This window comes from Cavia porcellus, unplaced genomic scaffold (assembly GCF_034190915.1).
Source record: "Cavia porcellus strain 051 isolate PalLab524CR breed Dunkin Hartley unplaced genomic scaffold, mCavPor4.1 scaffold_4, whole genome shotgun sequence".
Lineage (NCBI taxonomy): Eukaryota > Metazoa > Chordata > Mammalia > Rodentia > Caviidae > Cavia > Cavia porcellus.
The window spans coordinates 44,895,029-44,922,036 of record NW_026947487.1 but is presented as its reverse complement, the minus strand read 5'-3'; the positions used below and the strand labels follow the sequence as shown (position 1 = coordinate 44,922,036).

The window sequence follows — 27,008 nt, the reverse complement described above, 5'->3', positions numbered from 1 at the left end:
AACACCTGTTCAAAAGAACACAATCTAACACTCTCTAGTTTTTCAATAAAACAAGATTAACAAAATAAATCTTAGGGCTGCCTTGCAAGCAGGCAGTCGTGAGTTCGATCCCTGGTACCGCTAAAAACGAAAAAGACAAAAAAAACCCAAAAAAACAAAATAAATCTTAAACTATTATATTGTAAGCATTTCAAAGTTTACACATTCAAACACTTTTTCTTCTTAAATTTGTAACTTTGGACTAAATCAATGATCTAAGCTATTCAAGTGTCTTTGGTCAACTCTCAAAAATGCACTCACCGGGGCTGGGGATTTAGCTCAGCAGCATAAGTACCTGCCTTGCAAGCAGGTGGTCGTGAGTTCAATCCCCAGTACCGATAAAAATGAAAAAGACCAAAAAAAAAAAAAAAAAAAAGCACTAATCAATATAATCAGTTTCAAGATCAAGTTCATGCAAACTTCTATCAATTCATATCCATCAACAGAATAAATTAGGTTACTTTGAGCAAATATTAGCTATTTTTATATTCCCAATAATATTATTACCTTCTGTAGTCTATGAATGTTTAACTTATAAAAGAATAATGTCATAGAAGAAAGTCCCAGCCTTTAGCACAGCACTTGGCATGCAAGAAGAACTGAATCTGAATTATTTTAACTCCACTGTTAAATTTATACATTATTAATTTGGCATCAATTTAAGACTTAAGCATCTGTACTCCAGAACATGTGAGTCATACTCATTCAGTGACTATAACGATTTTTGTCCAAGTAAAAGATAAATTCTCTAAAATTCCATGTTTTTGTTTTGTCTTTTTGAGTAGGGTCTCGCTATGCAGTTTAGGCTGGCCTTGGGCTCACTTTGTAGCCTGGGCTGGTCTTAAACTCACAACGATCCTCCTGCCTCAGCCTCTCAAGTGCTGGGATTACACGCATGAGCCACCACACCCGGCTCTTAAAAAGCCATGTTTTATAAAGCAACACAGAGTTCATTAAAAGCTTACATTAATAACACAGGCATCTTTTGCATGGCCTTTATCTGTAATGTAACAGCCAATAGGAAATCCAGGATTGCAAAACCTCTGACTATCTTCAACATCGTAACACCACGTGACAGGCATGTTATCCACAATCCTAGGCACAGAAGTAAGAGTCAAGTTAGAAGAGAACCCAGTAAACATGACTAAATTATTGCCCAAATCAGTGCCTTACTGTAAAATGTAAAAGGCTCAATGCTTTAAGATTCCAAAACCCAAGAAATTTTGATGGAATGTAGTATTTCATAAGAACTTGACAGTATGCCAACATCTGATACAACAGTGAGGAAAAAAAATTTCATAGCTTCTTTGAAACTATAAATGTATGTAGTAAAGGGGAGTTTTATAAATTAATGTGCGTAATTCCTAATTTAATAGTATAATCTGAACAACTAAGTATAATTTACCTTTAGAAGAACACTCAAAGCTCTAAATAGGCATAAAGCAATAAAATATAATTCCTTGGGAATAGTTTACTGAAAGGTACAGAACCAAACTCTTTAATTATAACAAAAATGAAGAAGAATGTAACTGCAGGATTGGAAAATGTTCACAGGGCCACATAAAAAGGAAATTTACAATATTTCTTAAAATTGTAATTGTAGGCCGGTATGGTGGCTCATGCCTGTAATCCCAGCACTTGGGAGGCTGAGGCAGGAGGATTGTTGCGAGTTCGAGACCATCCAGGACTACATAAGTGAGTTCAAGGCCTGCCCGAACTACATAGAGACCCTGTCTCAAAAAAGACCAAAAAAAAAAAAAACATTTTTTAAAAAATTGTAAATGACTTCTAAAAGAAATAATTCTTTACCTCTAGAGAGCAAATCTTTGATGCTTTATAGTAAAAAATAGCTTTTAAAAAAAGGATAAAAGAGAAAAACAAAGTTCTGGAGTACTGTACAGCTACACTAGTATCAGCATATGGCCCTTATGTTCAGAGCACACTGGGATAAAAATTTTAAAAATTAGTCAAAATATACTAGCTGTATTACAGCCATAAGATGACACTCGAGGGCATGTTTTATTTGTTAATTAATGTATGCCTTAGAAAGTAAAATTAGAATCTCATATTCACCTGAGGTGTACATTATAAAACACGTCTCATTACATTTAAATATTTAACAGTATCCAGTGCCCTGAATTTTACAGCACCTATACTATTAAGTTGTTTATTATGATAGCCAAGAAGCTAGTAGTTCCAATGAAAAAGACTATAAAATATTAGAAGCTCAAATAAAATAAATAATTCCGATTTTCTAGAAGCCTAAAGAATCAGTTAAAACTTTAATTTTTTTTTTAGAGAATGAAGTTCAATTGATGAACGCATATAAACCATATACAATAGTTTTATGCTATCATACTGGAAAAAGACATTACACAAAAATTATACTACTAGTTACCAAATGAAAAATTCAGGGGTACTTTGCATTTTTTAAAGGCAAACAAATTTATCAATTATTTATAAAATGCCTTGATATAACAGCCTGGTTCTGATAGCAGGGTGCAGTAGAAACCAACAAACCCTTTGAAATAAGAGAAAAATTAAAGAATATCACTTTTAATTACTGCCCTCCTAAGTTAGGGAGCAGTATTTATTCAGATTTCTAACATCAAAAAAATTTAAATCCTATTTCCAATTTGATAGTGAAAGAAAGAAGACCAAAAGAATAAAGGCTGAATGGCCTTAACTCTTTGTCATGAAGGTCTGCTTCCCATTATTTCCCTCTACCCTCCTCTACCAATCAAGCTCCATTTATTAATAACTACATTTTCCCAAGAAGCTACAAAAGTTTCTGATAAGAAAGGAGTAATCAAGGCTGGGGATTTAGCTCAGCGGCATAAGCACCTGCCTTGCAAGCAGGCGGTCGTGAGTTTGATCCCCGGGACTGATAAAAATGAAAAAGACAAAAAAAGAAAGAGGTAATCAAAATCTTAACCAAAACCAAAGAAGCGGGGCATTTAAGTCATCCTGTATGGGTTTTTTTTTTTTTTTTGTCTTTTTCGTTTTTATGGGTACCAAGAATCAAACTCACGACTGCCTGCTTGCAAGGCAGGCACTTATGCCGCTGAGCTAAATCCCCAGCCCCCATCCTGTATGGTTTTAATGTGAGTAAAACATGTATTACCCATTAAGATCTTGAACTTTTAAAAATAAGACATCAGTCCTCTTTGCTAACTTGGTGGGAATCTAGGATAGAATACACTAATGTATCTTCAAGACCTTTTTCTGGCCAATAAACTACAGTCCAGGAGTCTATGAGATTAAAAATATTTTATGTACTCTGGTAACTAGTTGAGCAATTATACTTTTAAAATGCATAAAGGGTCAGGAGTATAGCTTAGCAGTAAAGCACCTGCCTAACGTTTATGAGGCCCTGGGTCAATCTCCAGTAACACACACTCACATAAACAAACACACATGCATGCATGCACACATGCAAGTCCTAACCCCAAACTCTGGCGGATGCAAGAGACTGAAGAAGTGCTGGTGTTAGTATCAAACACTAGTCAGTCTTCCAAACTACAAAGTAGCTTAGCCTGCTGAAACAGTGAGCTCAAAAGATCCGTAAATTGTACCCAAGTTAATAAAAATTTTCATCAACTTAAGAAAGAAAATTATTGTTAACTTTTCTCTATAACAAAAATAAGCTCATACATGATTAGAATGTTATGGAGGAAAAACTACTTCATCCGTATAATGAAATGTCACACAATTGGAAAAAAAATGAGGTAAATACAGACCTACAGAGGAACTTGATTTCAGAAAATGCTTGTAGTTTTTTCTTTAATGGAAAAAGCAAGCAGCAGAATAATGTACATAGTATTCAGCCATGTTATTTAGAAAAGGCACACACCTACCTGTGTATGCAGAGAAAATCTAGAAACATGTAAGAAATAACAGTTCTATCTCGAAGGTGGGGAATAGGATTCTAAAAAGTGGGAGTGGTAGAAGACTTTTACTGATTACTTAATGTTTTCTGAATTGCTTGTGGTTTTTCACAAGTATTTATTACTTTGTAATTTAGAAAATGATTATGTTCGCCCTAAAGCAGTTTAGTGCAAAGGATAAAATAAACTGCCACATTCACAGTAACATTTTATAACAGAAGCACTATGCTTCTGGAGTTGCGCCCCTTAGTCGCTCCCATTTTATTTATTTGTGGTACAGAGATTAAACCCAGAGCCTCTCCACTGAATAAACCCGAAGTCCTTTTTAAAAATTTTGAGACAAGGTCTTATTAAATTGCCCAGGCTGGCCTCCAACTTGCAATGCTCCTGCCTCAGCCTCCTAGAATACTGAGATTACAGGAATGCACAATAATGTCCAGATTTGCCATTAACTCTGATATTTATGCTTAAAAACAAGTAAAATAGAAAAATTTTCATAAAAAAGTCAAGGGCTGGGGATATAGCTCAGTGGCACATTGTAAGCATGAGGTCCTGAGTTTGATTCCCAATACTCCAAAAATAGCATAACAAAAAATAACGTAAGTCAAAGAAGAAGTACATTTAACTAATGCTTATCAATGAGCATTAATCAACATTTTCCAAATGTGTACTGAGCTAATTCAAGAACTAAAGGAGAAAGAAAAAAAAAAAAAAAAAAAAACAGCCGGGGATTTAGCTCAGTGGTATAAGCACTCGCCTGGCAAGTGCATGGTCGTGAGTTTGATCCCTGGTATTAAAAAAACAAAAGATCTAAAGGAGACGGGAATGGGGGGAAAAACAAAGAAGAATGAAGTTTATCACATCCAGGTACAAATTCTCTATGATGAATGATATATACCTCAAATGTACCACACACACACACATACATACTAAAGCCTTTGTCTAGAACTACTGTGTATTTCTTTTTTTTTTTCCTCTTTTTTTATCAGTACCGGGGATCGAACTCACGACCGCCTGCTTGCAAGGCAGGTGCTTATGCCGCTGAGCTAAATCCCCAGCCCCTACTGTGTATTTTTGATATGACTTATATTTTTCTTAATGATTCAGACTTGTATCATAAATTTTTCTAATTGCAAAGATCATTATTAGTATGTCTCCAGTTTTTTAAAGCAGAATACCTTAAACTTACAACTAATATAATTTGTCAATTTTATTACTGAATGCTTTCTAACTTTGTAACTATTTGAAATTATTTTTCTTTAACTATCTGAGCATCAAGACAAGATGTAAATTAACTGTATCATAAATTTGTTGAAAAAGATTTCTAAAGCACTTTCCTGTGTGGAGGCTGTTACGGCTTGTATCTACATGTCCCCCAAAGCCTCATGAGGTCACTGATGGGGCTTTTCAGCGGTGGCTGGATCTGGGGTGTGTGACGCTGGGAATGTGGATGTCCCACCCGGAGTGTGAGCGCTACCCTGGATAAAGTAAGCCGAGAAAGAGGGCTGCTACTGTTCTGCTACCTCACTGCTTTGCTACCTTCAGCCTGCCACAAACCTTTCCCCCTCTACTATGATCCTCTGCCAAGCCACCATCCTTGGAGCCAGCCAGCTAGGGACTGAAACTCTACAAACTATGAGATAAATTTTTTCTCCTTTAACTTTGGTTGTTGGGTATTTTGTCTCAGCAACACAAAAAGTAACTAAGACAGAAGTTTCTAAGGAGAAGCTGCTTCTATTATTCTCAAAACCAACACTTTGAACAGCATCCTTGGCACAGAAGGGAGGAAATCTAGAATCACTCCCAGACCTGAGGCGCCAACCTTTCACTCGGTCAACAATCAGCTCCTACTAGAGTAAATGGAGGTGGCAGGGCCTAATAAGAGAAGACAACATAAGACTTAAATAATATTTTCAAGGGTGTAAAGGACAATGGGAAGGAAAAGAAAAATACTGAGGGAATTTAAAGTACTTAATACTGTAAGTAAAGGTATCTCAAATTACATTGATCTAGCAATTAAGTTTCTTCTGTTTTTTTTTTATTTAAGGAGAGAAAGAAAAAAATAGAAAAAGGGTACAAGTTATACAGAATTTCAGAAAATATAAACAGTAGGAAATCACTAGTTAATAGATTACATATTGTTATCTTAGAAATAGTTGTTCAAGTTACAAAATTAAAGCATATAAAGTGGACTTTCAAACAGTGAAACTGGAAACAGTTTTGTTCAATGATCCAAAAAAAAACACAGCAATATGGTTATCTATCTTATACACTTAAATATATATGCAGTTATACTCTTTAGAGCACTTTCTCACATTGGAGTACTGAGTAACTGGTATACAATTTTGGAAACAAACTAAGATAGTTTTAATGGCTTTCTGATTTCAAATCAGCTGGGAAGGAACTTGTTAATGCTGCACATGATGGTGACAAAATGAGGCACAGATTTGCTGAGGATGCAGTTTGGTAGTGGAGCACTTAGCTAGCATATACCATGCCTGAGGTTCCATCTCCAGTACTGTAGGGGAAGCAAGAGGTAGGAGATAGCAAACAAAGGGTTTTATTTTTATTTGAAGTAAATACTATCTATAAAACATCAAATGGTAGTTACATTTTCTTTTGCTCTGATCTTTTCCATGATTCACAGTATATAAGATAATGTTTCTCTAGACTGAACCAGATCCCTTCCATAAGTATAATTCCTGTTAATCTCACAAGAGTAAATAACAAAAGTATTCTATGTAGCAAGTCCATGGAACAAAGAAATACCCAGTATTATAGTAACCTAAATCCATTTATAAGATGATACTTTATAGAAACTATTATTTCCAAAAAAGAAACTGTTATTTCTGAAATTTCTGGAACATGTTTTCATAATAGCTGAAGTTTATGTTGCTAATATATGTTAACATCTGTAATTAAAAATGGTTACTATGAAAAAAATGATACTTTAATGATGTTCTGAAAAGTAAAAGCTATTACTTCATACTGTTACTATTAAGGAATGAATGTTTCCTATATTTTATACAGATCACAAAGTAATTTATATACTTACTGAAACAGATGTTTCTGCTTTTGTTTTTTGAGACAGGGTCTTGCTATGCAATTCAGGCTGGCCTTGAACTCACTATGTAGCCCAGGCTGGCCTCAAACTCAGCAATTCTCCTGCTTCAGCCTCCCAAGTGCACAGATTATAGGCATGCATCACCACACCTGGCTGAAACAGATGCTTTATTCTGAAAAGGAAAAAGCCCCGAATCCCAAATCTTCATGTCTTACCAGTGGTGTTGATAATTCAGTAACATGCTTTTTTTCAAGAAATCTAACTTTTGTTTGTCTTCAGCTGTCTCTGTATGGTATGTCTTTGTACAAACAAGCTTACAGGTTTCCACCTTATTAAATGTAAACTGTATGAAAAGAAAGTAAAAGGTACTTTAAGAAAAATATCCAGGACCTTAGTAAAGATAACAAAGAGTAATACATAAGTGCATTAATCTTGGCAATAAACATTTAAAAATTCTTTGGAGCTTAAACAGATTTAAACTTCAGTTTTAGTTTCCGTAAGTACTTGCTTCCAATTCTTCATTTCCTAAGTTTTTTCTTTTGATATTTTCAATCTACTCACCTTTTACACAAAAATGAATCCTAGGAGACAGAAAAAAATAAACCCCCATGTAAAACAAACTGGAACATCTGTTTTTCCACAGTAATAGCCTATGATTATGATTCTGAACTCTAAAGTTGATGTCTTTCTAGTAGTAAGCAAATGTTCAACTATTCAATAGAATGAAGGGCCTCCTTAAATTTCACCTGATGAAGATTCAATAGTTAATGATAGAATGAGATGATACAAGAAAGTCACATATAAGGGACTGGGGATTTAGCTCAGCGGCGTAAGCGCCTGCCTCGCAAGCAGGCAGACGTGAGTTTGATCCCCGGTATCGATAAAAAGGAGAAAGACAAAAAAAAAAAAAAAAAAAAAAAAGTCACATATGGGTGTCTACAATCAAGTGAACCTGATCTTTTACTCAAGTATAAAGACCTCAATTTTCAAGACTTTATTTAATGAAAATGAAATAAAAACTGAGAAGTCTTTACAACTAAAGATTCCTCCAATTTAGATCTAGGGCCTGTTTCATGTATAAAAGTAATGATGTTCACAATATGCTCTTTAATAATACATTTATTTTATCAGGAGGCATATTCAAAAAATATATTTTCTAGTTTTCAGAAGGCTGTATTTACTCCTTACTTGATTACTGTAAATCTTTTAGTAAATTCAAACTTTATTACAGGTGTTAAAATTTTGTATATGTTTCACTTCTCAGGAGTCCACTGTTCTATACATCACAAACATCCTTAAACTACCTGCTGTCCATTAGCAGAGGAGCAAGTTTAAGTGTGGCCCACTGCTGCCACCTGCCAGCCAACAGTTTAATTTCGCCACACTGCTGACTGGCAACAGAGAAGGACTTTTTGAAACACATAAACCTGGGTGGTTCAATTACAAAGAAAAATACCAAGACCAAGGACGAAAGTGATTATGACAGTTCACATTTACATAATGCCTCCTATGTTCTATGTACTTTATGTCAAGCCTTGTGTAATCTTTCCAACAATGCTACGAGGGAAGACATTTGTCCATTATACACCAGACTAGGAAACCGAAGGACAGAAAGTCACACAACTATGAAATGGCAGAGCCAGGACTTAAGCAAAGCTGAGCTCTAGAGAAAATGCTCTTAGTAATGACACCCTAGGGACCAGGGATGTAGCTCAGTGGCATAAGCACTTGTCTGGCAAGTGTGAGGTCAAGAGTTCAATCCCCAGTACCTTCCCCACCAAAAAAGAAACGAAACAGACTTCCTATTGCCTTTCCCTATAATATTTTCTTGGGGAAGTTCTAACAGTTTAAATTATCTCTGGTTATAGATTTAGAAAGATTATGTGTTGTTAAAGGTTTTCCAATATTAGCTCTCAAGACAACAAAATCCTCCTTATAATATGCAAACCCCTCATTGTTCTACTTTTATACAATCAATTAAAATGTAAAAAAGATGTAATTTATATAGGAAAATGTTTTATGGTAATTTTTCTTGAATTATTCAATGTGGGCTTAGAATTACCTGTGGAAGTCATTAAATCAAACACTTGATCAACCTACAAGCCTGGTTACAAGGCCAATTCCATCTTGATATAGGAGCTTGGCAAGTTGCCTAGCCCTACCTTAGGTTGAACAACTACCTGTAAAATGGGTTTAGTAATGCTATGCAGGATTATTAAATTAAATACAGAAACAAGCAAAACATGATGCTGACAAAAATAAGTGTTTACTAAATGACAGCTGTTATTATATATCCTGTCACCAGCTTTTATCAAACGGTAGAAAAATTCCATTAAGTTCCTTCGCACTCTGGGGGATACACTGTGGGCTGCCTGAAAACCACTAAGGCTAATCCCTTGGGCCTCATTTCTCTTAACACTTATCATCACAGAAGTCTGGGTCTCCGAGTCTTCCTTCCCATCCTACTTCTCAACCCCAAATTGGTTACACGTCCACCTTTCAGACACCATCTCCACCCCTCCTGGACCCCAAACCCTTCCCCTTCATGTGCCCTTTGGAACTCGGGTGTCATCAGTAACAGAAGCCATCTTTCACCCTCAACCTCTTCTCAATATGTTTTCTCGCCTCTGATGAGCTTACAGCTAAGTGTGATGTTAAGAAGTGAAGCCTGGTCACAGAAAGTGAGCTGCTGAGGTCATGGCCTGGAAGGGTCCATGGTCTACCTTCTTCCCTTCTTAACGCTCTCTGCTTCCTGCTTGCTAAGCCAGGAGTTGTTTCTCCTCTGCCATGCTGCCCAGCCTTGGAGCCAGCTGACTATGGACTGAAACCTCTACAAATTGTAGGCTAAAACAAACCTTTCTTCCTTGAATTTGCAGGCACTGGATACTGTGTCACAGCAATGAGAAAGTAACTAAGACAACTGTCCTCTTGGATCCCTTCTCCAGCTGCTAACCTTCATCATCTTCACTCTCCCCATCCCCTCATTCCTCTGCCATTTCAATGTCTAGTTTCCAGTGTCAAAATAACACCCTGTTTTCCCAGCTCACCAGCCCAAGAACTCCTCAACTCTAAGACACCAAAACCAATCAGTGCTATGGTTCTCTTACTGACTCCCACTATGGTCCTTTTACAGTTCTCACCCAAGAAAGGTCATAGCCTTCCTTCCCTCCTTGCAAGCTCAAATTCTAAGATCACTTTTGTATGTCCTTAGGGTATCTGGTCTTCTCTCACCCTGTTGTACCCATTTGTCAAGACACAAACCTGGTTAAATTCAACTCGATAGCAGCACAGTAGAAAAGAGCTAGAGAAACAAATCAGCATCCTAGCTACTCTAACTCTAAATCATCCTCCAGCTCAGAGGTGGATGACTTGCCAGCACTCACTCTGCGATCCTCTGATCTACCCTCCTACTGATGCCTCCTTCCTCAAACTCCACTTCTCCTCCCCTCCCTTTCTTGGGTGAAGCTTCCTAGTTCAAGTTCACTGAGAAATTTGACGCAGTCACCTTCTAGCATCATGTGCTCCAGTTACCGTGGGTTAACTGGGTCACAAAGGCCAACCTCTCCATGGGGACACTAGGACCCGTCCCTTCGTTCCTATATAAGGACACACTCAGCAATCCCTCTCTCCAATCCTCACTCTTCAATCTTCACTGGATCATCCTCAACCACACACAAACCCTGCTGAAAGATACATAAAGTTCTTGTTGACACCATGCCACCGTGTTTCTCCCAAATATAGGAGCTCAGCAGAGCTATGTGCCACTGGTTGCTCCACTGTCTCTCAGGTAGCTACTCCCCGACAGCAGCTTTCTCACTAATGGCTCACACCAAAGGCTATATCCGAGGTCAATTCCTTCCCTACTATTCTGATCTAGCAGTGGCAGAGAAGCCAATTCTTCCTCCAAGAAACACTTTATGTTGGTTTCCAGGAATCACACCTTCCTCATTTTCCTGCTTACTCACATCTTGAGCCTCTCAGCCTATAATACTAATTAGGTGCATCAGGGCTTGGACCTTGGAATTGTTTCCTCTATATCCACTCCTTTCAGGATCTGCTCCATTTTGTGGCTTTAAACACCATCTATGCACTGATGATTCTCTCTAGAGGGAGAGAGGAGGTAGGGGAGAAGATGGAGTAGAGGAAGAAGGAGAAAAAGGGGAGACAGACAGAAACAGAAACAGCTTGATATCCAAGCTGAAGCCCTTCTCCAAACTCGACATAATATACAACTGTTCTTTCAACATTTCCCTTGGATGCCTAATCAACACGCCCTACTTATTATGTCCATTACTTTTCCATTTTTTCTAAACCTGCTGTTCCCAGTTTCTCACCTTAGAAAACACACCTGACAAGCTATAGCCCACCCCCAGCCAATTCTTTTGGCTTCACCTTCAAAACAGCCACTTTCCAATCCTTCCTCCATCCCCAAGGTCTAAACCACCGTCAGCTCCTACCTGGAAGGCTGTGGAATCTAACTGGTCTCTGGCTTCTTTCCTTATACTCTTTTGGTTCATCATTGTTATGGGAGCCAGAGTGATTGTAGTGAAATCCAAGCCTACACAAAGCCCTCAGTGTTCGCCATCTTGCTCAGATGTGAAAGTTAAAAGACTCTGCAGTGGCCTGGGAGCCACTCAATAAAGTAGTCCTGTTACTTCTTTGTCCTCATCTCTGACTATTCTGTGGCTCACCTGCTCAAGTTGTACTGACTTTTTTCTGTACTTGAACATACCAGGCAAGCTCACATCTTGGGACCCTGGCATTTGCTGGTCTCTTCACCTACAACACCTTCCCTTACCTATTCACCCTGCTTACTCCCTGACTTGCTTCAGGTCTTTTATTCAAATGTCACCTTCTCAGTGAGACTTCCTAAATTTACATTTTTAAATGTCACCTTCGCAGTAAGCCTATTTACAGATGCAAAATCCTAGATGTAAAATTTTGCTATTTTACTTTCAGTTTTTTTTTATTCAGTAAACAACTTTACTGAGGAAACAACTTTAGTGTTTATATTGCTTCCTTTGCCCCATCACAACAGAAGATACTTAAGAGCAGAGATTTTTTTGCCTTGTTCACTGCTATACCTCACATCGACAACAGAGTCTGGTACAGATGAGTCACCAACAAACTTGTCAGCCAAGTGCATGAAGGAGATGAGTGGTTAGACCTGAGTTATCAGGCTCCTGCTTCGTGCAATACACATAATGCCTTATGCTCTTCTCCTAATGCAAACAGAAGTCAGACACAGAAGATGACGAAGTAGCTTTGGAGTTTTATTTTGTTGTTGTTATAATTGTTTTTGCTGTAAATCTAAAATAAGGTAAAATAATTTTTGAAAATAAAGGACAGAACAATGAAAGGTGAAATGAAAAACACTATTCAATGCATAGTTGAACGGCTGGTTTGTAAAGAAAAGTCTGATCACTTGGTCCCAAGTTTTTGAGTTCCCGTGCCTTGGTCTTAAAAACAGCCTGCCTGTTCCTTAATTCCTTACTTGGGAAATAAAAGTGCTCCCCAAGTTTGACTATTTAAAATTATTAGCACTTTGAAAGCATAAAACATTATCTGACATATTTGAGGAAGACACATTTCTGGCTGGAAACTACAAACTTGAAGCGACCAGGCCTGCACTGTGATATTTCTTCCTCGGGGGGGGGGGGGGGGGCTTTCCAGTGCAGGTCCAGGTGCTGGAGGGAATGAGACGGCTTATGCAGAGCAGGAAAGGAGGCAAGACAGCAACACAGGAGGTCTCAGACAGGGGAGACAAGAATAGGAAGCCAGGAGAAGCAGCTGTCCAGTTGGGGAGAAAAGTCTGGAGTCAAGTGACAGCCATTAAAGTGAGTGGTTCTTATGTGGTCAGTTAAAGAGTAAAAGGAAAGACTTCCGGGAGAACATGGCGGACAGACAACAGCAACTACCGGAGGCTCTCTGAAAGGCTCGGCTCAGAAGTCAGGAATGATGCGGACTAAGGAGACATGAGCCGGTAGAGATATGCTCTGCTGACTCAGGAACAAACTGGGCTGAGAGAAACCAACTTGGAATGCAGTCCTGGCGCTAAAATAGGAACAGAAAAGACTCGGTGTGGAGGCTGGACCCCACGCCATTGGAAACCGCAATTTGGGTTTCCCGCCGCTCGGCGGCTGGCTGCCTCCACAGCGGCTCAGCAAGGAGAGACGCGCAGAAGCTCTGGGAACCGGAGTCTGCGAACGGAGTCGAAAACAGGACGGACAAGGAGGCGTACACTGACTTGTGGCGAGGTGAGTGAGAGAAACTGACACTCTACCACAGTTTGACTCCAGCGGAGGACTTTCTGGGCTCGGGCAGTCCTGTAAGAGCAGGGCGCGGTGGCGACTCCAGCCACACATTCCCCTCTCGGACAGGATTGGTGAAAAGTGCCTGGCCTGCGTGACGCTGCGGGCGGACTTGGTAGACTGGCCTAACCCAGATCCCAGAGCCTGACGGTGGCCCAGAGGGGCGACTGACTCCCGAATAGGCTGCCTAGTCCGTAACTCCCTGGTGCGCAGCGGTGGGCGGGTACACCTAGCCAGCGCAATTTGATCAGGCTGTGGCTGACAGGCAGGGAAGCTGGGCCTCCTATATAAGCTTGCATATATATAAGGAACAGAGAATATGGGGAAGGGAAGCAACAAGAAAGGCTCCTCGGCCCCCAATTCTGAGAAACAGGCAATAGCGGACACCGCACCAATAGACATTAAGCGCCATATAGAGAGCCTCATAGACCAATTCAGGAATGAAGTTATCAACGACCTGAAGCTAGAAGTATGCAGAATAGTTAGAGAAATGCTAAGCACCACCCAGGAAAAAACAGATGGTGGAATGGCAGAACAGAAAAAGAGGGGAGAATTGTTTGATGGAGAAAACAGAGAAAGCATAGAGTACGTGAAGCAGGTTCAAAGGGACTATCAAGAAATTAAGAAGTCTATCCAAGACTGGCATAACAGCTTGAAAGAAACTAAGGACAGACTATCTGAACTGGAGGGCAGACTTGTAATATGGGAGAATGAAATGAAAAACTTCTTAAAAATAACAAAGAAACAAACAGCAATAATACAAAGACAAGAAGATGATAAGAGGAGCCACAACTTAAGGATTAAGAACATAAAAGAAGAAGTAGGGACACAAACAAGTGAACTACAAAAGCTACTCACAGAAATAATCCAGGAGAATTTTCCTAATTTAGCAAAAGGTAAAGATACTCAGATGTATGAGGCATACAGGACCCCAGCTACCTACAACCCTAACAGAGAAACACCCAGGCATATAATAATAAAAATTCCAGAAATTCAATACAAGAACAGAATATTAAAAGCTGTCAGAGACAAGAAACAGACCACTTACAAGGGAACACCCATCAGAATTACAGATTTCTCTGCACAAAACATCAAATCACGAAGAGCATGGGGGGAAATAATTCAAGCTTTGAAAGATAATAATCTCCAGCCAAGATTGAGATATCCTGCACAACTGTCCCTGGAAATTGATGGAAAAACAAGGTGCTTCCAGGATAAAGAGGAACTGGGGGAATTTGCAACCACCAATTCAACCCTACAGAAAGTATTGCAGGATATTCTAAAAAAAGAAAAATACAAAGAACCCAGAAATAGTGGCGGGGATGCCACAACGAATGGAGCAGAGAACAAAATGAAGAAGACAAACTGACAGCTACTGACAGAAAAAGAGCTCAACAGAAATGAGACAGAGAAGATTGGATGATAGGAACAGCTATTTTGGAGAAAATGACATCTTAATAGGTAATACTGATTTAGTATCATCTTGTTTTGAAGTCTCATCTAGCTTTTGTTCTTCTGTCTCCATTGGTCTAAACAGGTTGTATCTTATTGGATTTTATTATGTACGATAGTATAAGCAAAAACCTTTTAAAGACAAGGAGAGTATACAGAAACCATTGTTCATTTTCTGTTAGTCGATTCTAAATACTCTGTAATGCTGTCATTCTCTTAAATGGTTTTGCATTGTTTTGATATACTTAATGCTACAGTATACGAAGTTGTACTCAAGGACTTCAAGGAAAGAGTCAATATGGTAACTACTTTTGGGTCGGAATTATCTGGTGGTGAAACACTATTCTGCTTAAATGGTTATGTTTTGATCTGCGCTGTTTCGCTGTTATGCCCTCTTTTTTCTCAATCTCCACTCCATTATTTACTTTTTTATTTTTATCCTTTTAATTAAAGGGGAAAAAATAGCAGGATATAATATAGTAACCCACTTTGACTTTCTATTATCTCGATTTGAAGCCCTGTATTACTCTCACCATCTTGTTTTTGACTGATGTTCCCCTATTCTGTTTTGCTGGATAGTATCAGGTTCGAAAGTTTAGGCATCAGCTGTGAAGATAATGAGATTCATTATAACGCCCATTCTCATTGACTTTTATCTACTTTTGAAGACCTACAATGTCTCCAATGTTTTGGTTTTGTTGGTTTTGTTCTTTACTGTTTTATTCAATTGTATTATAACTAATGATACAGGCAATTCTATTAGAGATAGCGGGAGGCATTATGGTAACCATTGTTGATCACCTTGGATTATGTTTTTATATTATCTATTATGTCCACCCTTTTGACTTGACCGATTCTGTTCTGTTATGTCTCATTTGGTTTTACTCTCTTCCAAAAAAGCAGTAAGAACCGTGGGAGCAATGAAACCCAAAATGTGTAATAGTCATTGTACAAAAGAAAGGAAAAGAAAGTGCTCTAAACTATATAACTGCATGTATATTTAAGTGTATAAGATAGAAAATGATATCGCAGAGTTTTATTGGATCATTGAACAGAACTGTTTGCAGTATCATTGTTGGAATGTCCACTCTACAAGCTTTAATTTTGTGACTTGAACAATTATTTCTAAGATGGCAATATATAATCCATTAACTAATGATTTCCTACTGTTCATTTCTTTCTTCTGTAAATCTGTATAACTTGTACCCTTTCACTGTTTTTTTTTCTTTTCTCCTTAAAAAAAAAAGAGTAAAAGGAAAAATGTAAAGTACAGAATAATGGATTAAAACATAGATAAATAAATCCAATTTTATATGTTTGTATGTACAGAGAAATTTCAAGGCAAGATCAACAGGAAACTAAAGAGGAACTGGGGGAAGAGACATGCTTTTCATTTTATATCCTTCTGTACTATTTCGTTTTTTATATAGTGGTATGTTATTATAAATAAGTTTTCTAAGAGAGAAAAACCACTGCTCTTTGTGCAGTGGGACAGCAGAAGTCAAATGAAACAGGAGACTGAACAATAGGGACGGGGCAACAGACTTAAAAGGGAAGGGAACGGTGGGAGGCCAATTTAGCAGACAGAGCACCTTCCACTGTGCTGAGTTTGGCTTAACTGCTGTGCTAAAAGTGTATTCAACAAGTCCAAAATATACTTTCAGTGATCACAATGGAAAGGTTAACTTCCAGAAAACCCAAGGCGGGGTGGGAACCCAGTCAATGCTAATGCCTGTCTAAGGGCAAGCTGTCTAAAGACAGTGCTCAAAAAGGGGAAGTGACACAGAGCAGCTGGTGCAGCTCCTGATGACTGCCAGGCTGAGGGCAAGGCCCTTCTGTAAAGTAGACAAGGCAGGGGATGAGCTCTTTAGCCCACCACCTTATTATTTATAGCACTATGTTTGCTAAGACACACTTAGCATGACATGTTAAGGACAGAGATCCTTTCAAATTGTCGCATTAAGAAATTATCTTTGGATGCTAAACAAAGAAATGGTCCTTGGCTATGACAGCTAAGTTAATTTAAGCATTCTCAAAAAAAAAAAAAAAAAAAAAACCAACAAAGCATAAAACAAAAAAAAGGAGGACTAAATAGTTTTTATGTAACGCAAAATACCAACCTTATATGGAGAAGGTTCAATTCTTTCTCCAAATAATACTTGACCAAGATTTTCAGATGGACGTTTTCCTTCTGATGCTTGGCAAAAATCAAACCTGAGGGAAGAGTATTTAAGTTTTTAAGAAAGCAATGAAATACCACACATCTGGCCACTCTTGAAAGATTAGCTACTAAACATTTTAGTAGCTCTGGTACATGAGTAAGAAATGTATTTGTATTTCAAGTCCCCTGTGCCACAACACTCCAAATTATGCCTTAGAATAATCTCTAATACTTTTTTTTTTTGATACTGGGGATTGAACTCATGATCTCACATTTGTCAGGCAAGCACTTGTGCCACTAAACTAAATCCCTGGCCCCTAAATAATGTTCCTATTAAATAATAAATAATACTTTCATTATAGAAATACTTTCTAAATAATACTTTCATTAAAATGTAAATTATGGGATTTAAACTGACACAAAATTTTTTTTGTTCATTCAAATTATAAAATCACTTATTTCCATAATCGCCAAGTGAATTTTTCAGAACCTATCTCCTTTTGTTGTAACTTGCTGATCCAAATCTTTACTTAGAAATGACATTGCAGCAAGCTGTGCGACGTCTACCTGCTCCTCCCTAATACACTCTCCACCACGTCCCAGAAGGAGGAGCACAGCTCAAAAGACCCCCTGAGAACACCGCCATGGAAAAGCACACTCAGTCACCTGAAGATTCTCTCCATGTTGTGATCTCCCTTGTATTTTTAATTGATTTCAATGAAGTTTTGTTTAAACATTACAGCTTAATTTCAGCTTTGCCACAGAATATTAAAGAGCAATTCTTTGTTTACCCTACCATGATACGGGAAGTAGGTGAGACAAATACAGTAATGGCAACAAATTAGTGAGACTTCCAAAGAGAAGATGAATCTCATATGATAAAAATGGGCTAGATAGGACACCTTCCATCTACTAAATATAACAGAGTCACTGAATTCTAACAGCTACAAAGATTCAATTAGGGATGACTGTTTACTTACCAAAAGTAACAAAAAATAGATAAAGTATCTGTAACCAACAGTTACATAAATTACAGTCCATTCACTCATGAATCTTACAGTCATACACATCTAACACACAAATTCTTACTTTTTATATATACTTTTCTCTATAACATATGTGTGTTTTTTTCTTAAAACTTAAGTAAAGGAGAAATTAGAATCCAACTAAAATTTAGGGACTATTATATAGCTAGTATGGAATACATATTCAAATGAACACAAGATTTTCATGCAGCATTTTTTATAATATCAAAACATTAGAAACTGAATGTTGATAAACAGGGAATCAGTAAACAAACAGATCGTGGAATATATACAACTTCTATGACGGAATAATAAACAGGTACTAAACAGACTGGAGTCATTGTACAGTAATGTGGAAGATACCTATAACATATTCAAGAACGACAAGGTACAAACCAAAGATGACGGTACGAGCATACTTTTGTTTAAAACAGAAATGTATAAATGTGAATATAGTATTAGAATATTCAGAAAAAACTGCAGAGATGTTGATATCAAAGTAGTAGTTCTTCCAGGGAGCTGATTATATGAGAGATAAGAATTCCATTTAAAAATATATAAGGTATTTAATAATTAAATTTTTTTTTAGAAAATGGAATTTGGTACAGATAGATTTAAAAAGGGAATCCATTATTTTACTGCATCTTTTGTAATGTAAAGCAACATGTAAAGCAAGATTTGGATCAGCAAGTTACAACAATGTTGCTTTACAATACAAAAGATGAGCACACTTTAACCTTGGCAAAACAAATTTTAAAAAATGTTTTCAGGTCGCATACATTTTTAAATATATACAAATTTACTCTTAATTGTGGAGAAAATAAGAGTTCTAGGTACACAAAATTCTGATGAGTCATAAACTTCATATAAATATGAAGCTGAAAAACTTACGCTGTATATTCATAAGGAAGAACAGATTCCACTGAATCCAGCCTGTTCACAAATAGTTCTATTTCAGCCTGAAAATGAGGACACACAGAATTAAAATACAAACAATTTACAACCAAGATATGCCATGTTTAGGACTGAAAAAATTTAAATGCTTAAAATGTGAAGTTTTATGACATTCAAGTTATTACAAATACAACAAAGAAACTTAGAATTTCAAATGTCTCTACTATTTCTTAAATACACTTCAAAAATACTTCTTGTTTATTTGTTTTTTGAGACAAAGGCTCACTATGTAGTTCAGGCTGGCTTTCACCTAGTGGTAGTGCTCCTGCCTCAGCCTCCTGGGTGCTGCGATTACAGGCATGCAGCACCATACTTGGCTGTTTACATGTTCTAAATTTTCTAAAATATTAGTGAGATATTTTTAAGCCAAAAACATGCATCACATTAACATAAGTGTTGTTTTTAGAAATCTGGTTTTCAAATTCATTATTTCATTCTGAAGCACAAAAATAATTTTTAAACATTCAACCAAGAAATGTTGCCAAGATGACCAGAAATGTCTAGATCAATTATGCTAGAAATACAATCCCATGCACATGTGTACTCTTTAAACAGACAGGAGACAGACAGTGACAACATGGTCTAACTTTGGAGGACTGCTTTGATCAATGTAAGACTGCTGAGCCACAAATGAAGTTCACAGAGACCAGAACAAGTACAACATGAGGAGAACTGCTTTATCAACTGCCTGAAAAATATGGGTTAATTTTAACTACACCTTTATACTGAAGCTTCCAAAATTCCCCCTAGGCACAGATGAAGTTCCACAGGACCCAGCACTTACCCACCTTCTCAAATCATCGATACTCATGACATAATTGACTAACTGAAAAAGCCCGCAAGTTATTTGTGCCCTGAAATACTTTTGGTGCTAACCAAGAAACCATGAAGTAGGAGGAAATATTTACCTGGGGCAAGTAGTGTTATAGAGTCAGACCACTGTGGCTGTCTCTGGATTTGATCAAGAGGCTACCAGGAACGGCACAAAGCCACACTCATCCTTTCGGACCTTACTGACTAGTGCAAGCAGACAAGACTCTGAAGTGTAATTAAGACATCAGTGTGCAGCCACTGGTGAAGCAGCGAAACAAGCAGGCGTGATACACCTCTGCAGCCAGCTGCCTGCATCCCAAGTCAGTGCCACTTACTAACTGTCATTTCTGTCAATTTATTTAAAAAAGCAGTTTTCCATGGGTGCGTCAGCTTCCTTATCTGCAACAAGAGTGTGTGGATTAAGTATTAGCATTTACAAAACATTTCAATAGTGCCCAACACATGAAGGGCCGTGTATCTGTGAAGGATACTCAGTAGAGGGAAGGTCTAAACCAAAGTGCCCACCTTAAAATGCTTACCCAGTATACAAGTTTTGTGATGGAAAACATCATCAGCCTTTGTGTACAGTCTCATAAACCCCTATATCTCTACTTCAATGAAACAGTAAATTGATTCCAACACACACAACAAAGTAATTGTGGCTGGGGATTTAACTCAGTGGCAAAAGTGCTTGCCTAGCAAGCGTGAGGTCATGAGTTCGATCCCCGGTACCAAAAAAAAAAAAAAGTAATTGTGTTTCCTTGCACAGAATATTTCAGACTAAATCACTGGTTATTTTACTAAAAAGATGATGGGACTTGATATTACAGCATGCTTGAAAAACTACAATAAAAAATATGTAACTGTTACAAAGGCCAAATTCCCAGTTAATAGTTTACTCTGACAAAATAATCTTCATTAATTAGAAGGGGTCAATACAGCTTAAAGATCTCTCACAATTCAAACGATATATTTAACATAGCTTAATGAAGACAGAAAGGTTTCTAAAAAGCTAACCCAGTTCACATCTCCAGATTCCTACAAGGAATCTAAGAGTTGTTATATGCTACCCAACTTTCGATCTTTTCAATTGCAAAACCCCACAGACCCACACTGCTGTCACAAAAAGCAAGCCCCTCCTGCTGCTTGGAACAGGGTGCTGCAGGTAGGCACATCCCTTCCTCTCCACCTTGTCCTTGGAAGCCAGGCTGCCTGGTCTGACATCCAAAGGCTGACACTCAGAGGTGACTGTGGCAAGAAGTTCCCATGCTTCAGCTTTCTCACCTGTAGAATGGAGGTAATATTCCTTGCTTCAAGCAGTTTTTGAGACACTTTAAGAGCAGTGCTTACCATCAAGTGCTATGTATTTACTAATATGCAGCAATGTCTAACAAGATTTAAAGCAATGATGGAAATGTTCTTTATCTGTGCAGTAATACAGTAGCCTCTAGTCACACATGGCTAATATTCTCAAATGGACAGCACAATACTACAAGACTGCCATGTGCTTAGCACCATGTATGGAACTTAACGTTTTTAACCTGGGCACTACAATTTTGTCTGCTCCTAGAAAAGAAACACTAATTAGTTTAGCCCAGGAGTTAGCAAGCTTTCTCTGTGATGGACCAGAGAGTAAACATTTTAGGCTTTTTAGGAGGACATCCTGCCTCTAGCCCCACCGTGGGAAAGCAGCCTCCAATTATACATAAACAGATGAACATGGCTGTACCTGGTAAAACTATTTATGGGCTCTTGGATATGATTTTCACGTAATTTTTACCACCACTAAATAATATTTTGTTCTCAACTACTTACAAATATAAAAGCAATTCCTGGCTTGACAGCCCTACAAACCAGTTGGATTAGACTCTGCGTGTTGCTTTTTAGGTATTTTTCAGCTTTTAAAAACTCTTTATCTATGGGTACAAGGTTCAAGGTTCAAGGGCCATGTGAAAAACGTTAATAGGACACTGTTCCAAGGCATAAAAAAATTAGGGTAAATGTATCTTCCCAATAATGACAAGAATTTTTTACTTGGCTCATCACATCCTCGCTGAGGTTTCACAGTTCATCTTCTGGCTTGAGGATTACAAAACTGAGGCAAATTATTCTCATTTTCTGACTTTCTTTGCGTTGCCCTGAAGCAATTTTTTATTAGTACATAATTGTATATATAAAAATATATTCATCACGGGGTACTGGCACATAATACTACTAGGTCTTGACCCTTTATTCCCCTTTTCCACCTCTCCCTCCTGTTCCTCAGGTCCCCAGATCTATTCTATGAACCTTCATCCTTCAAATCATAAAGACTGCCATCTTCAGAATTGCCTATGTCGGGCCTGGGGATTTAGCTCAGCAACATAAGCACTTAACTTGCCTGGCAAGTACAAGGTTGTGAGTTTGATCCCTGGTACAAAAAAAAAAAAAAAAAACTGCCCATGTCACTGATCATGTCAGCTGATTTTTCTAAGGGCAAATACTACCATACTCCATTTTAGTTTGTTGTCCAAAGTGGTCATATACTTTTTTCCCCCCATTTCCTTATGTGCACATTATTAATTTTTACCCATCTTACTTGACAATTATCTCAAATCCCTACTAAATTTATCTCATTTGTCAACTTTTCCTGATCTTGTAAAGCAATCTCAAATTTTACTACTAATAAAAGTACTAACAATGCCACTCAACAGGCATATGTTTTAGCCCTGCTTTTTGATTTATAAGGCTATCCGTAATTACCAAAGGCTGTCTGCAAAATTTTCCAAAAGAGAAAATCCAAAACCAGTACTTCTCATGAATCTCTCACCTGAAGACAAAGTTAATTCTAACACAGCACACTAGTAGGGAACATGACTGGTTCTGAGACAGCAGTGTCAAGACTTCGGGGTTCACTTCGAATGTCCATAAACATGCACTCCTGGGCAAATCTTAACTGTGGGTGTGAGGGGTAGACAAGCACACCAAATCCAAACAGTCCTTGCACACACGGGTCCGCAGTTGGCCAGCAGTAACTACAGGCTAAATGAATAAACAGCTGTTCTGCACAGAAACTGCACATGCCCAAAGCTGATAAAGATTTACCACACGTGAATAACCCTGAGGGTTTCTGTGACAGGCCCTTCCACTCCCCTCCTCAAAGCAGGGGAAGTAGCTACACAGAGCTGTTTTTGTTGTTGTTTTGTGGTACCAGGGATCGAACTCACGATCTCAAACTCATCCAACACTGAGTTTTTAAAGGAAGCACCTGACTGTGGCCCCCTGGGCCACTGTTTATGCCTGTCAGGACTCTCAGGTTGGCTAGGTTTAGGGAAAGTGAAAGGAAGACAAAATCCAGCACATTCTCAAATTACCGAGCTAGGACTTACTCATTCCACTTGAAGATGAGGAAATAAGTTAAAAACTGGACTGCAGAAATACAGAGTGAATAAACTCAACCATCACTATCATTTTTGTTGCTTTCCTTTCTCTACTTTCCATTCTTTTTTCATCTGGCCCTTTTCCACATATTTCTATGAGGTCAGTTTATCACAGATATCTCTACCAAATTATAGACCTATTTCTGTTCAGTGAGGTAATTAAACACCCTGTGAGCATTCAGCTAATCGTGGTTACTTCTGTAGCACTTTCTTTTCTTCTTTTCTGAATTGTAAGAAATCTAAAAATTTTAAGAATTACTGTTTCAAAACATGCTAGCCGGTGTGGTGGTGCATGCTTGGAACCCCAGCACTCAGGAGCTAAGGCCAGAGGATGAAGAGTTTGTAGCCTGGGCTACAGAGCCATTTCAAGGACAGCTTGGAATACACAGTGAGACTCTGTCTTTAAAAACAAAGAAACAACAACCATACAACAAAAACCTATGCTAAGGAATGTGAAATAAAGACACCTCTAACAGAGCCACTTACAAAGTATCCTAAGAATGAGATCTTTCTAATATAGCAGTAAAATGTTAAAAACTGGGAAACAGGATGTGAGACTACTAGAGAGTTTAGGTACCCTAACAACAAATTTCTGGCTGAATTACATAAAAGTATGCCACAGACCATCATGACATTTTTTCCTAAAAATATAAATACACTCACTGATGAAAGAATATGGAAATATGAAGGTAACAATTGACTTCAAGTGACCCAAGTGGTCATTATACTATTCCCCCAAATGGCTGGATGTTGAAACAAAAACTCCCACTTTCCACTTAAAAGCTGGAAAAAGAGCCGGGGACCCTAGTTCAGCAGCACAGCACCTGCCTGGCAAGGGCAAGGTCGTGACTTTGATCCTTGGTACCAAAAAAAAGTTGGAAAAGGTGAAGAGTAGACTACAATATTTAAACTAGACCAAAAGCTTAAAAGTTAACAGTACACAATAAATTTCTATAAAACAAATAAAGCCAAAAGAAACAGTAAGAAATTGATGCATAAATTTAGGGTTGAAAGATTCTCTAAGGGCAAAAATAAAGACCTCAAAGTAAGTCAATTTATTAAATGAGGGAATACACTGAACTCGGCAGTAGATGTAAAAGCCACAAAATATAGATAACAACAAATTCTGATAGGAAAAATTCATTCAGGCTACACATGTATTTAACGTCTACAATGTCCTATGCTTAAGATTGTGAGTGATAGGGGCTGGGGATTTAGCTCAGTGGCATAAGCGCCTGCCTTGCAAGCAGGCAGTCATGAGTTCGATCCCCGGTACCGATAAAAAAGAAAAAGACAAGGGGCTGGGGATTTAGCTCAGCGGCATAAGCGCCTGCCTTGCAAGCAGGCAGTCGTGAGTTCGATCCCTGGTACCGATAAAAATGAAAAAGACAAAAAGAAAAAAGATTGTGAGTGATAAAATAATACAAACTCACTAACACTTGCTTTCAAAGAATTTACAATCCAGATGGAGAAACAAGGCATACATTCAAGAAAATTAAAAAAAAAAGTGACAGTGTTATTTATGTGTTCTTGGTATAACTGAGGAATCTCGGTGGGGTTTACTTATTAAAACAGCATAAGAGTGATATTTGATTTCTTTTTAGGTCAGTTTCCACTTCAAACATCTTTATTCCCCACTGGAAGGTTAATTAACTCCATCTGCTTCTGGACATCCCCCTGAAAAGAGACCAAGTTATCACGGATGGCACCAGACAAGAGGTCTAAAGGTTATTTGCTTCAACATTCCTCTTTTCAAACTGTCCTCACCTAGCTTATTATAAGCAAGTATAGTCTGGCCAAATTAAACAGTTTAAGGAAGTTACCAAATCATAAGTCACACAGACAAAGCAATGCCATTTATTTAAGCCAATTACAATCCTGAACTAAGAAATCTTTACGGAAAAAGTTTTATTTACTCTAGCACTCTATGGTCTCCTCAGTAACTACTTTTGCTGGAGGTGCACCTTTACTGATAGTCTGAATCAGCTCAGTTTGCTGTGGTCACAAGTGCAGTGTATTTTACTGCTTTAAGGTACAGGGCCATGCCATCGAACTGTGGTTTTCTCTGTATCTTTATTTTGTTTTTATTCTACTTTTACTCTGCCTTATACCAACTGCCATCAGATCTATCCCACCACACCTACAACTAGATTTTAAAGGGAGAAAGGAATCTCAGTGAAGAAATGTGACTTCATACAACAATCAAAGCAAATAACTAGGCAGTTATGAAAGGGTCTAAGATAGAAAGGCACACCCATAAAAAAAGGAAAACTATGGAAGTTTCAACTGCTTAATGTTACAGAAGTGGGAAAATTCTAAAGAAGGGCAGTTTTAACTTGCATACAGCAAAAAAAAAATAAATGAATGAATGAATAAAATAAAAATCCCAAAAGGAATTTTTTTTTACTGGAACTCACAAATGGATGTTAACGAGTTCAGTGAGCTCAGCAAGCCCAGACTGATCTCCTATACAACTGGGATCCTTTTCTAATACCTCTGAAAAATAAAATTTCCATTTTGGAATATATCAAAAGATACAAAACATGAATGACTACTTAAAATTTAAACTGCTTTCTGTTGATCAGTGCATTAATTCTGTAAGTTCAAGATGTCAAGGGGTCAAGGTTCCCTGAAAGGAGGGTAAGAAGCAGAAGAGCAGCGCCCCAAAGTGGTGAACAGTCCAGGCTTTGAGGGCTGGGGATAACACTCGGTGACAAAGCACTTGCCTAGAATTCCTGAGGCTCTGGGTTCAATCTCTGTCACCACAAAAAAGACCAAAAAAAGGCAGGGGGCTTTTGGGACCATAGTCCTGGGCTCGTGCGCAATCTGGCTTCACTTTCACTAGCTATGTTTGCTGAAGATTCTAACTGAATCTTACTGAGCTTCTGTATCCACATCTAAAAATAACAGTTGTTAAGAAGATTAAGGTACCATATACCTGGAATGCGCAAAGCACACAAATTGCAGTCTTTATCATTATTATTAGTGCAGGGCAATAAACAAGTTTGTAAAGTAAAAAGTTAAGCCTTTCAAAGCCTTTCTTGTATAGTTAGTTAGTTTTAATGGCAACAGAGAATGATCTTGCACAAAATAAGCACAATTAACTGCAAAACATGTTGAGAGACCACGGTAACAGAAAGCCCAAGGATGTATGGGGAAACAAAGCCCTGGGAAACTCACTCTTAAATCTGACACAGCTTGCAAAATGTAGGTGCGCCTGTGCGTTTGTGCTGTGGGTGGAGGTGAAGAACAATGCCTGTGATTTTCAGGGGTCTATGTGTACACCCTTAGTAAGAACAATTGCTGAATGTCTATTTATTAAGGTCAAATTGACTCTTCCCAAGGCTGGTTTTCAGATTTGAAAAAGTGTTAGTAACACCTACACACTGGTTAAGTTTCCAGAAGTTAAGAATCAATGCTTCCTTTCTAGAAAAAACTATGAGAGTGAGAAACTAGATGTTAATATTTATCACTTATACCAACAACTACACATACATCAAGCATTTTTTACTTCAAAATCTTCAAACTACTTCCATGCTCAAATTAAGACAGGCATAGATAGAAACATTCTGTATCTGCTTTCTGAAACTTGATTCATCTTATATTAAAGGTAACTGCTTCTAAAATAATACACAATTTATAAAAAGCTTCTAAAAATACCAATAAAAAGGTTAAAAATAGGATTCTGAGTAAGCTTCCTTTTTATCAAAAACTTGTTAAACTGATTCAATTAAACTTTTTTTGGCTTACCATTATGTGGTACAGTATTTAATTATTTTTCTTTCCAGCATGGGAAAGAAAATCTTAATCCTTTATCTAAGATGAAGAACAAGTCAGATGCTTTGGAGAGCTAATGTTAGTTTTAGTTCTTAGTTTTGAGGAG

General features: G+C 37.8%; 1 protein-coding gene across 1 annotated transcript in view; it reads right to left on the bottom strand.

Annotated features, from left to right (window-relative positions):
• Tm9sf2 (transmembrane 9 superfamily member 2) overlaps positions 1-27,008 on the bottom strand; it is a 61,498-nt gene that overhangs the window by 30,210 nt on the left and 4,280 nt on the right. Inside the window, exons 2-5 of the mRNA XM_003477601.5 lie at positions 18,831-18,898; positions 16,874-16,967; positions 7,206-7,333; positions 1,005-1,134 (exon numbers count right to left, since the gene is read on the bottom strand). Of these exons, the coding sequence (XP_003477649.2) occupies positions 1,005-1,134; positions 7,206-7,333; positions 16,874-16,967; positions 18,831-18,898 (420 nt within the window). The remainder of the gene's footprint in view (positions 1-1,004; positions 1,135-7,205; positions 7,334-16,873; positions 16,968-18,830; positions 18,899-27,008) is intronic.